The sequence below is a fragment of the Olea europaea genome, chromosome 15 (assembly GCF_002742605.1).
Source record: "Olea europaea var. sylvestris chromosome 15, O_europaea_v1, whole genome shotgun sequence".
NCBI lineage: Eukaryota > Viridiplantae > Streptophyta > Magnoliopsida > Lamiales > Oleaceae > Olea > Olea europaea.
In genome coordinates this window covers 9,996,460-10,007,900 of record NC_036251.1, presented here as the reverse complement: position 1 = coordinate 10,007,900, position 11,441 = coordinate 9,996,460, and the positions used below count along the sequence as shown (strand labels likewise).

Genomic DNA, 11,441 nt, shown 5'->3' with positions numbered 1-11,441 from the left:
TCTCATTCTCCGATCACTTCTCCAATCATAGAACCACCATAGCACCATTGTTGCGTGAAGCACAGTAGTTGCGTAACACGAAGTAGCAACGACAATTTTGGAATGGTTTTTGTTGTGGTTGTTAGTTGTTTGCATATGACGGTGATTGTTTTGCAGTTGCAATTAGTGGGTGTGCGGTGGTGGTGATGAATTAGGGTGGATAGGGGTGGGGTGAAGAGTGTTTGTTACCAATTATTTGAGCGATTGTGATCAATACAAAGGTTAATTTATGATCGATAAATTATATGTTTTTTGACCAATAAATAACGTGACCTAAAAAAAGTGTGATAGCAACTAAACTTATGATTATGATTGCCATTTTGTGTCTCTGTAGACGTGACTGGAATTGTGCATTGTGACATTTTGACAAGCTATTGTAACCACCACAAATTTCACTACTAGATTTTTGAATTTTTTCACAAATTTCTTGTTTTTGAAAATATATCTTTAACCTTTGTAATTATGTAATTAAAAGGTTATATTTAAATCTTTCTTTGGAATAAACTTATCATTCAATTTTCATTTGTTTCATGATGGTCACTCACTTACACTTTTATTTCAGTTTAATTATTCCTTCACAAACCATGACAAAAAAAACCTAGTGCTTGTTTAAAGTTAAACCAATATTTTTAAAAATTTCCATCAACCACATCCAACCAGCCATTAGTTTGGATCAAATTAGTTACATATAAAATAGTCCAATTGAAATAAAAATATAGGTTAAGAAATAAAATTAAAATAAATCTAAGTTAGGTGAGCGACATAAAATAAACTTGTAAGTTGAAGGACTTCACTAAAATTTTTCCTGTTTTCTTTTGATTTTTCCGAGTTAAATGTTTCGTTAGCCACTGAACTTTGCACCATATCACGGCTTACTCATCGAACTTACAAAATTGTCCCGTTGGCCACTGAACTTCACTCTGTTCAACTCCATCACTCACCCATTTAAATCCGTTAACAGACTCGTCTACGTGGATGATGGAAATCCTACTTGGCCAGTTAGATTCGTCCAAATATGAATTGAATTTCCAACTCGCCTCCAATTGAGCACTGCCCAACACGCCTTTTTCTATGTAATTGGAATCATGCTTTGATTTAACTTCCGCAACATGCGTCTCTTACAGATTTCAGAGAGAGAGAAACATGTGAAGTGAAATAACCAAATCCCCAACTTGAAGGTAATTTCGAAACCCTAAGCCCCAAATCAAGGATATCAAATACCTAACCATCGTTCATATTTAGACGAGCCTACCCAAAGAGTGGAGAAGCAACACCCATTTCATTTGATTAAATTGATGGCGGCAGAGCAGTGGGCGTGTCGATGGAGAGTAACTCTTCTTTTCTTTTCTTTTTTTGGGTTTGGAAGAGGTCATAGACTTGCTAAAGATAATGTAGATAAATATAATTTTTCGTTATCTAAAGTTCTTGTAGTTGATTGTGTGAGTATGTTGTTGTTCCACATTTTACCAAATCTTTCTTCGTAATGGCCGCAGTCTGTTGTTCACCATTTTTTATGTTCTTTATGTCCAGAATCATATGTATGTGTAGTTCATTATATACCATTGTCATGTTTACATTGGCTAGTCTGTTGTTCCTGTTTGTATTCTGCATGTGTCGTTTTTTAATGTGGTTTAATTGCATTATAGATTGTGAAGAAGATCCGGACTTTGTAGATTCCAACCACAACTTTGAGTTCGAACAAGACGATATTGAATATGATAGACATGTAACTGAGGGAATGGAAATTGGAATGGACGATCATGAAGATGAAGTTTTGCAGGACCAACGAAAAGAGGGCAGTGATAACGAGTTGGATGAATTGGAACTATGTTCATCCAATGAGGATGGTGGCTACCATTTTTCTGAATTCTCTATTGATCAGCACATGAAAAATCCGTAGTTCGAGGTGGGGCAAATATTCAGTTCCGCAATAGAGTTTCGGGAGGTGATGTAAGCATACGGTGCACTAAATCGTTACAATGTAAAGTTTAAGGCAAACGAGGAAAGATGAGTGCAAGGAGTTTACAAATTGGGTTGCAAATGGAGAATATAGGCTTCTAAATTTGATGTATTCGAGAGGTTGCAAGTAAAATCTTACATTTCAGAGCATACTTGCAGTCGGGACCAGTTTAATAGACATTGCAATTACATATTTTTGACGCATCGGTATATTGAGCAATTTAAGGCGGACCCAGATTGGAAAACTAAGCTTATTTTGACAACAAAGAAGAAGGATCTCCGCACGAACTTTAGTAGAAACGTAGCATGGAAGATGCGGAGATATGCCAAAGAAGTGTTATTGGGAAATTTGCAAGAGCAGTTTAGGCAGTTGCGATCATATGCAGTCGAGGTATTACGTACAAATGTCAGCTCGACAGTCATAATTGCATTACATGAGCAGATTTTCCAGGCGATCTATATATACTTCAATTGTTGTAAGATAAGATTCGGGGATGGTTGTAGGAAGGTGGTAGGTGTTGATGGTTGTCACTTAAGGGGTTGTTTCGGAGGGATAATGTTAACTGCAGTTGATCTTGAAGCTAACGATTGCATTTATCCTGTGGCAACTGCAGTTGTTCAGAAAGAAAATACAGCAGCTTGGCGATGGTTCTTGACCCATCTTTCAGATGATATTAGGATAGGAAATGGGAGAGGTTGGACTCTTATGATTGACAGGCAAAAGGGTTTACAAAATGTCACAGACGAGTCGTTCCCTGAGGCTGAGCATAGGCTCTATGTAAGACATTAGTACACAAACTTTTTTACTGTCGGGTTTAAGAGTAAAATTCTGAAGAATTTCTTGTGGCGTGCTGTGAAGTCGACCACCGTTGCTGACTACTAATATTGGATACAACAAATTCATCAACTCGATGAGGATGCATACATTTATGGAGAGGCATATGTAAGAATGGAGTAGATCAAATTTCTCAGTTCATTCGAAGAGTGACATTTTGCTGAACAATTTATGTGAAGTGTTCAACAAGACTTTGCGGAGTGATAGAGAGAAGATGATTTTGTCGATGCTAACTTCACAGTAGTTAACCTTCATGAATAGGATTTGAAAGCGTCGAGACAAGATGATGAGGTGCACAATACAATTGTGTTCGAAAATCAAGAAAAAATTACACAAGCATGCTAAGAAATCGCGTGAATGCACTTTGCTCTTTTCTGATGGTCCGAAATGGCAAGTTGAATGCAGTTTCGGGACGTATGTCGTAGACCTACAAGAAAGAACCAGTGCATGTAAGAATGGAAGCTTATAGGCATACCATGCATGCATGCGGTGGCAGTAATTAGGGAATGTAGAAATGATACAGAAGATTTCGTTGACAATTGTTACACGATTGAGACATAAATGAGATGCTACAATAGTATCATGAGCTGGACATGCGTGATATCATTCCACTGGCATGGATTGTGCCATGAAAAAGAAAGAGACAAATATATCGGAGAAAATGAGTGAAAAGGTGATCATGCATTCACAGGAGAAAACATATATTTGGAGAAAGGGACGATTGACAATGACATGCTCGTTATGCGGAGAGCGGGTCATAACAAGCGATACCACTCTAGGTCGGATGCACCTGCTGCTGTGAGTATGATATTATTTCTTACGAAGTGTACTAGTCCTACAAGGTGTAGTGAAGTTGAAATTAATCTATTCGATGGTTAACATTTGTTGGACATGATTTGTTCGATGTACATCTTGAGCCAGTTGGCACGAACTGGGATAGAGCGATCGACCAACGAGTTAGTAAAAGTTTGCTTTATTATTTTAACTCACAGTCGTGATAGTTGTTGCATTATGTGACCTATCTGTTTATGTGATATATGCATTACATAGGGCAAAATGGTGGCAGACAAGGGGTCGCGAGCGTCAACGGAGCATAATCCTATGGATGAACAACCCTTCCATTTCATTCCAACTTCCATGGTAACGTATGAATCTTAATCATATGGTCTCAAATCTGGTCCAACGGCAATGATGAGTTCTCGTCGATTCCTGGTGATGTGCCAACCGATATTGTGAACTTCGATGATGTCGTCGACGACTTGCAAGAATGTGGCACTATAAGAGGGGGAATGGCTAAAAAATGACAATGCACATAGCAGTCGATTTGACTTCAGCTGGTTTTGGGTTTTTGTGAAGGTATGAAGATATGCTTTTTGGACGAAATTACCCAGCTACTTGCATGTGAGAAGGCAATGGCATTGTCCGAATTGGATCACTTATATGGTCAGATTGTGAGTACTCTGTCAAACTTTATGCAAACAGATACAAATTTTTCCCATCTTGACACTTTCCTGTGCAAGTTTTTTTCAAGTGGCAATGCTATGTGTTAAAATAATTATTAAGTGAAATATTCAATCAAACTAATGAACATTTGTTTTGGTTTTTTTGTCCTTTTTTTGGTCTTGGAAAATGATGGATACGGTGTGCAACTATCGAAACACGTTGCGAGAATGAACACATGTAGATTTCTGAGCACGTGGTCTCCAAATTTGGAGATAACAACTTTGAATTTATGGTTATAATAGTTCAGTTGTTACTAATTTATCGTGCAATCTATAAAATGCTGGATTTTCCTTAACAATAATCTTTACATTTCATGTTGAGCAGTTGAAGGACGGGACTTTTGTGAAGCAGTCATGCACTACAGTTGATGGTTAAGTTGATGTTTTTTCACAGCGACTCCACCTTCTAATGTACAACGGTTTTTCTAGCATGTAAATTGGGAAAACTTTGGCATGGACATGTTAAGTTTGTATGTATCTGGTGTAGTAATTGCGGATGTTGTTTTGGTATGGACATGTATTTTGGCGTCCTAAACTTTATGTACTACATTGGTTCATAGAATGATAACTTTATGTGTCGCATTCATGGTTTTTTTTTTTTAATTGTGGATACCTAGTAAAATGCAAGCAAATGTGACTATGATAATGAGTATATGACTGACATTCTGTTTGCCCTAACGCAACTGTGACCTTTTAGTTGAACAATTTTTACTCTCAATGATAGTAACACAAGTATACTAATTGTAATGCACTAAATCCCAAAAAAAAAAAAGGGGAGGAAAAGTGATAGTAACGTAAATATACTAACACTAATGCACTCTCGCACAGTATGGAGGTTTCCCCTTTGCTGTCTAAATTCATCAATTCATCACCATTTCACATGCAGTCAGCAAAGATAGAATAAGCCATGACAGACACGTTGTCAAAAGAATTTTTGGAAACATAACATAAAGTTTTGAATGCATAAATGAAGAAAAAGACGTTAGCCACACAACTCAATTTCTTCATACAATTTAAAACAAACATTTAGACACATTACATATTCGGCGAAAATTCATGACGTTTTCTCCTTTCCTTTACCATTATCTTCCGTATTTTCCTTCCCATTATATTCTATATTTCCTTTTCCAATTCGGATAGTCACATTCACGGATATGTCCATATCCTTCCGGTCGGATATATGAGCAACGCTCTGTAACATACGTGACAAATCTACAATCTAATCTCCGCTTGATGCACCTTAAAATTTTGGGGGTTCCTCTTCAACGGCCGGATGGCCACCCCACTTATAATAACCACAGTCTCTATTGCAACATTGGAATAACTGACCTTCATTTGCATTTTTTTCTCCACTTCCATACACTTGACGATCCTCGAGAAACACCTTGGGCATACACGTTTTGTCGGGCAGTCAAACATCCAATGCCCCCGCTTCCTACAACTATGATAAACACCATTGTTCCTCCCTGCCATTGGCAACTGCCATTGCATCCACAAAAATTCGTAAATAGTTAGTTGAGAAGTAAATTGATGGAAGATCTATACTAATGCATTCCTAGTTGTTATTGCATCTATAGCAACATAAATAATCAGCCACGAACGTTTCCTAAAATTTAATCTCTGCAACTTACATTTTATTGTCATTTATTTCGCATTTTCACTTTTCCTACAAATCATTTGCATCTACAACAATTAGTGACAAAACAATCGCATGAATGCACATTGCTCTAACTAAATCTTTGATTTATTTACTTACTTCTTCACATTTCAGAGCATAACCCTCTCGTAATCTTCGTCCATCGGCATGCCCACTGCTCCGCCGTCGTCAATGTAATTAAATGAAATGGGTGTTGCTTCTCCACTCTTTGGTTAGGCTCGTCCAAATATGAACGATGGTTGGGTATTTGATATCCTTGATTTGGGGCTTAGGGTTTCGAAATCGCCTTCAAGTTGGGGATTTGGTTATTTCACTTCACATGTTTCTCTCTCTCTCTCTCTGAAATCTGTAAGAGACGCATTTTATTGGAGTTAAATCAAAGCATGATTCCAATTACATAGAAAAAGACATGTTTGGCAATGCTCAATTGGAGCTAAGTTGGAAATTCAGTTCATATTTGGACGAATCTAATTGACCAAGTCGGATTTCCGTCATCCACGTAGGCAAGTCTGTTAACGAATTTAAATGGGTGATTGATGTAGTTGGGTGGAGTGAAGTTTAGTGGTCAACGGAAAAATTTTATAAGTTCGGTGAGTAAGCTGTGATATGGTCCAAAGTTCAGTGGCTAACGAAGCATTTTACTCGATTTTTCAGTTCTTAGAAATCAAATCAATTTAAAGAACGAGCTGAATTCGAATCACAAACCAAATCAAATCAATTCAAAGAACGAGCTGTCGACTCTCCAATCCAGTTCTTCAATAAAATCTCTCTCTCTTCTTCTGCATCTATAGCATAAAAGTCTGTAAATATTGATGTGTGTATATACATAATTCAAATTCAATCCCCATCGATCGATTTGTGAATGGAAGCGATTAGAAAACAAGCCTCTAGACTCAGAGAACAGGTCGCTCGTCAACAGCAGGTGCTCTTTCTGTCTATATATACTAATACACATACTGATTTCTTTTCGTTTTTGTGAAACGTGATCGGATCCATGGTGCTTTTTTTTTCACTGGAATTTGGTGATCTGAGTCTATTATATTATAACATGTCCTTGCAATTTGTAGTGTGTTTATGATATCTAGCATTTATCGGTTTTAACAATGCCTATGATCGCTGCGATTTAGGTTTCGTGGTGGTCATCTTCATTGTCTTCAATTAGATGAAATTGAGTTTTAGGTGGCTTAAGGTAATGTGCGCGGTAATTTATTTAACTGGACTAAGAAATTGAATGCTGCGATTAGTCCAATTCGTGAAAATAACACAAGGATGTGCGTTCAATATGCACAGGGTTTATTTTGATGCTTGGGGCTCAGATTTTCTCTAGTAACTGGACTAAAAAATTGAATGCTGCGATTAGTCCAATTCGTGAAAATAACACAAGGATGTGCGTTCAATATGCACAGGGTTTATTTTGATGCTTGGGGCTCACATTTTCTCTAGTAACTAACTAAGCTAATTTTGTAGGATATGTTTAACTTTAATTTACTGCTCCAAGCTCTACTCAGTTTAGTTTTTTTCCTTACAATTATTTCAATTTTATTACTCTTGTTTTCTTTAGTAAATGTTTAGTATTTGAAAAAGTAGCCTGATGAAACAGAGATTGGTTTTCAGGCCGTTCTGAAGCAGTTTGGGGCAGGGGGATATGGAGGTTCTGACAATGTTTTGAATAATAATGGCGAGTTCCAGAAGCATCAGAAACTTGAGAAGCTTTACATATCCACTCGTGCTGCCAAGGTTACCTTTACTCTGTTAATTTTTTATGCTGTTTTTTCTTCTAGTATGATTTCCTTTTTGTCCAGCCTGTACAAGCTAGATCTGCAGGTAAATTCATAATGCTCGATCCATACAAATTTTGCAAAAAAAACCATTTGCTGTCTACTACCTATACATGCTCAACTTTCATTGTGACCAAGTGCATGCTGGTGCTCCCACCAACACATGCATATTAACCTTAGCAGCATGGACTCCTTGGCCTCTGTGAATACAATCGGTAGCCTCAGTTTAATTGTGTTAATATCAAAATATAGTTCTGTCTTATTAAAATTTGCCTTTTATTCCTATTTTTCAGCATTTCCAACGGGACATTGTTCGTGGTGTTGAAGGTTATATAGTTACCGGGTCCAAACAAGTTGAGATAGGTGATTAACTAAAATGGGAATTTTATCATTTATACGTCAATTTTATTGGTGCAAGATATTTGCATTCTATCTTTATATGTTTGCTTCAACTCAGGAACTAAGTTATCAGAAGATAGCAGGAAATATGGTGTTGATAATACGTGTACTAGTGGTCATACCTTATCCAAAGCTGCCACCAGTTTTGCACGAGCTCGTGCTCAAATGGAGAAGGAACATGGAAATCTTTTAAAAGCCTTTGGCACACAGGTTCCATTTGTAGCCCTTTTCTCTTTACCATATTGTAATTGATATTAATCTTAGGTTTGATGACCAGGCACGTCTTCATCTGTCCTTTCTGGTGTGAATGTTTGGTAGGACTTCAGCAGAAACAACACATGACTGCCCGTGCTAACCCATCACAGTATTCAAGTTGACTCTGAATCTCATCAGGCTTATATTCATAGATTGCGCATGCTAAATATCTTTTCCATACTTCTTACATATAAATTTTTTTCTTCAACTACAAATCTTGACTCACGATGACATGGTTATCACTGGTTGCACATATTTTTGACCTGCTACTGCTAGCCAACAAACTTAACTTGCACCTTACACATTTACTTATACAAGAAATGAATGGTCGTGTTTGTTTAATGAGATTTGTTTCTGCAAAAGTCGAATGGAGGATCAGACTTTGTTGAAGGAATTGGATTTTCAATTTTCTCTGCCAATTAGTTGCATCATAATGGATTCTACTTTAGCCTTTATGCTTCATGGTGTGGTTCTTTTAGATTTTTTTTTTGTTGGGTAAAGATTTGATTTCTCATTTTTTAGGTTGCAGAACCATTAAGATCGATGGTAATGGGAGCTCCTTTGGAAGATGCTCGTCATCTTGCTCAACGATATGATAGAATGCGACAAGAGGCTGAAGCTCAGGTACTTACAAGTAATTATTTTACTGTCTTTGTGCATGTTTTCCCTGAAAGTTTATTGTGGCTATTTGCAAGTTTCATGTTTCCAATTTTCTGCTACCATTGGTCTCATTCACAAGGCGTCATGCGAGGGTCATGTTTACTCGGCTTGAAAAGGAGGCACCATGTGTCAAGCAGCATTCTGTCCTAGTCCACTTCTGCCGAACTCAGTGTGGTGTCACTGTCAATTTCAGTTGCAATTATTTGAATAAATGCAATCAAAAACACATTATGTAAACATAATTGGAAGCAAAAGAATATTCATTTCTTCATGGTTTAAATATATATAAAGCCATATAATGGTAGAGCATGTGGTGAGGAAGGTTGATGTAGACTTAAGGTTGATTGGTTTCAAGAGGCCAAGCTGTGAAAGGTTGGCACGTTGTCAAGTTGTTTCTATAGTTGCTTAATATATTTTTATCCTATACTGTAACTTGTATCACTTTAATCATCTCAAGATTGTCATAGGTAGTTTATTGGAACATCTTCATGTGCCCTTGCAAGTTATTAATGTTATATTTTTCACACTTGGATAGGCTGTTGAAGTTTCCCGGAAACAAGCAAAACTAAGAGAAGGAACTGGCACACCTGAAATGGCTTTGAAACTAGAAGCATCTGAAGCTAAATTGCAAGATCTGATGTCCAATGTTGCTACATTAGGGAAAGAGGCTGCAGCAGCTATGGCTGCTGTAGAAGCTCAACAACAAAGGTTGACACTGCAACGATTAATAACCATGGTAGTGCAACTTTGCCTTCTAAAAGTATCAGGAGTATCTGCTCCACTGACTAAACTGTGAAATATGTCTTAGAATTATCATCTCTTTCTTTCTTCTTCACATTGTAGGTTGAAGCAGAATGCGCATACCATCAGCAAGTTCTTCAAATACTCGATCAGCTGGAAGGCGAAGTAAGCATAGTTTTTTCTTTGTCGTGAAGGAGCAAAAGCAAATCTATCTGCTCATTTTGAAGCTACAAAAATCCTAAAAAAAATTCTTCTTTTTAAAAAAAAAAAAATTAAAAAATAGATGATGTCAGAGCGCCAAAGAATTGAAGCAGCTCCTGCCCCAAGCTTGGACAATATGCCTCAACCTCCATCCTATGAAGAAGTAAATGACATATCTACTACACCAGTGCAAAATGGGTCAACCAATGGCATGGGTTACTTTCTTGGCGAAGTAAGTAGATAATTGTGTGTCTCTTAATAAATAACGGTGGAACACTTCGTGATGGCTATTTATTTTTGTTTTTCAATTTCGTGGATTCATTAACAGGTCATGTACACATATCAAGCTGAATCTAGCGTGGAGCTTAATTTGTCAGTTGGAAATTATGTCGTCGTTCGGAAGGTTTGCTAGCTTGAATAATATATCTTCCAACTAGCTTTCTGATAGTTTTTTTTTTTTTTTTCAAAACAAAATTATTTTTATCATCCATCGTACACTTACCAAATCCTCGACCGAATTTTACTTTCCTTCACCCCAGCTAACAAAATTAACAGGCAAAAAATATTTCAAATCCCGACTTTATTTTATGATTTCATACATGCTTCAATTAAGTTTTAATAGTCCCATGCATGGTAGACACACTGACTGATTATCCTCTCAGCTGTATGTACAATAATACATAAAGAAATTCTTGACATCAAGCCCTATTTGTTTTGAATAAAAATCAGATTTTTAGTAGATATTGATAAATGTGTGGTCGAAGAGTTGATAAAAGTTGAAGTGAGTCCGATGAAATGTGGTTGAAAATGATTTGGGGAAAATGAGTTTTAAGAAATGGGGGCCAAACGGGGGCTAAATTCCTTATGGATCAATCTCCACTTGTTCGCATATATTCTTCTTTCTTCTCTTACCCATGCTAGTATTATCACGCATTTATCTTATAAGTGTTTTGTCATTTAACAACTCAACACCCAAGACCATAAAGCATAAAAGGCGTAATGACTGTCTGCATTACTGATTTTTTAACTTACAATGATGTCTCTATAGCTGATGAATTGTTACTGTTCTGCTCCCTTGAACAGGTCTCAAACAATGGTTGGGCTGAAGGTGAAAGCAAAGGCAAGGCCGGCTGGTTTCCATTTGGATACATTGAAAGACGGGAGCGTGTTCTTGCAAGCAAGGTAGCCGAAGTTTTCTAAACTGTTGTGCTAATTTTGTTTGCAGTTCTGTATCCCATGACACACACACACACACACACACACACACACATTGTTGTCCAGTACATCCCACTTGTCCGCACCTGTTGTGTTACATATTAATAACTATCTACCGTTGGTTCTTAACAATTGCTGAATAGCCTGTTATTGTGTTTTTGTGCAATTTTGGTTATTAAAGGTTTTATCTTATGTGGAGA

The 11,441-nt window shown here is 37.1% G+C and overlaps 1 protein-coding gene across 1 annotated transcript; it reads left to right on the top strand.

The window, feature by feature from the left end:
• The first annotated feature begins 6,677 nt into the window (after positions 1 to 6,677).
• LOC111410087 (SH3 domain-containing protein 2-like) lies at positions 6,678 to 11,441 on the top strand. The gene is made up of 10 exons (XM_023040271.1): positions 6,678 to 6,914; positions 7,607 to 7,729; positions 8,064 to 8,133; positions 8,228 to 8,379; positions 8,947 to 9,048; positions 9,620 to 9,820; positions 9,928 to 9,990; positions 10,109 to 10,258; positions 10,355 to 10,429; positions 11,110 to 11,441. Exons 1-10 carry the CDS (start codon positions 6,855 to 6,857, stop codon positions 11,224 to 11,226), a joined length of 1,113 nt encoding a protein of 370 aa, XP_022896039.1. The 5' UTR covers positions 6,678 to 6,854; the 3' UTR covers positions 11,227 to 11,441.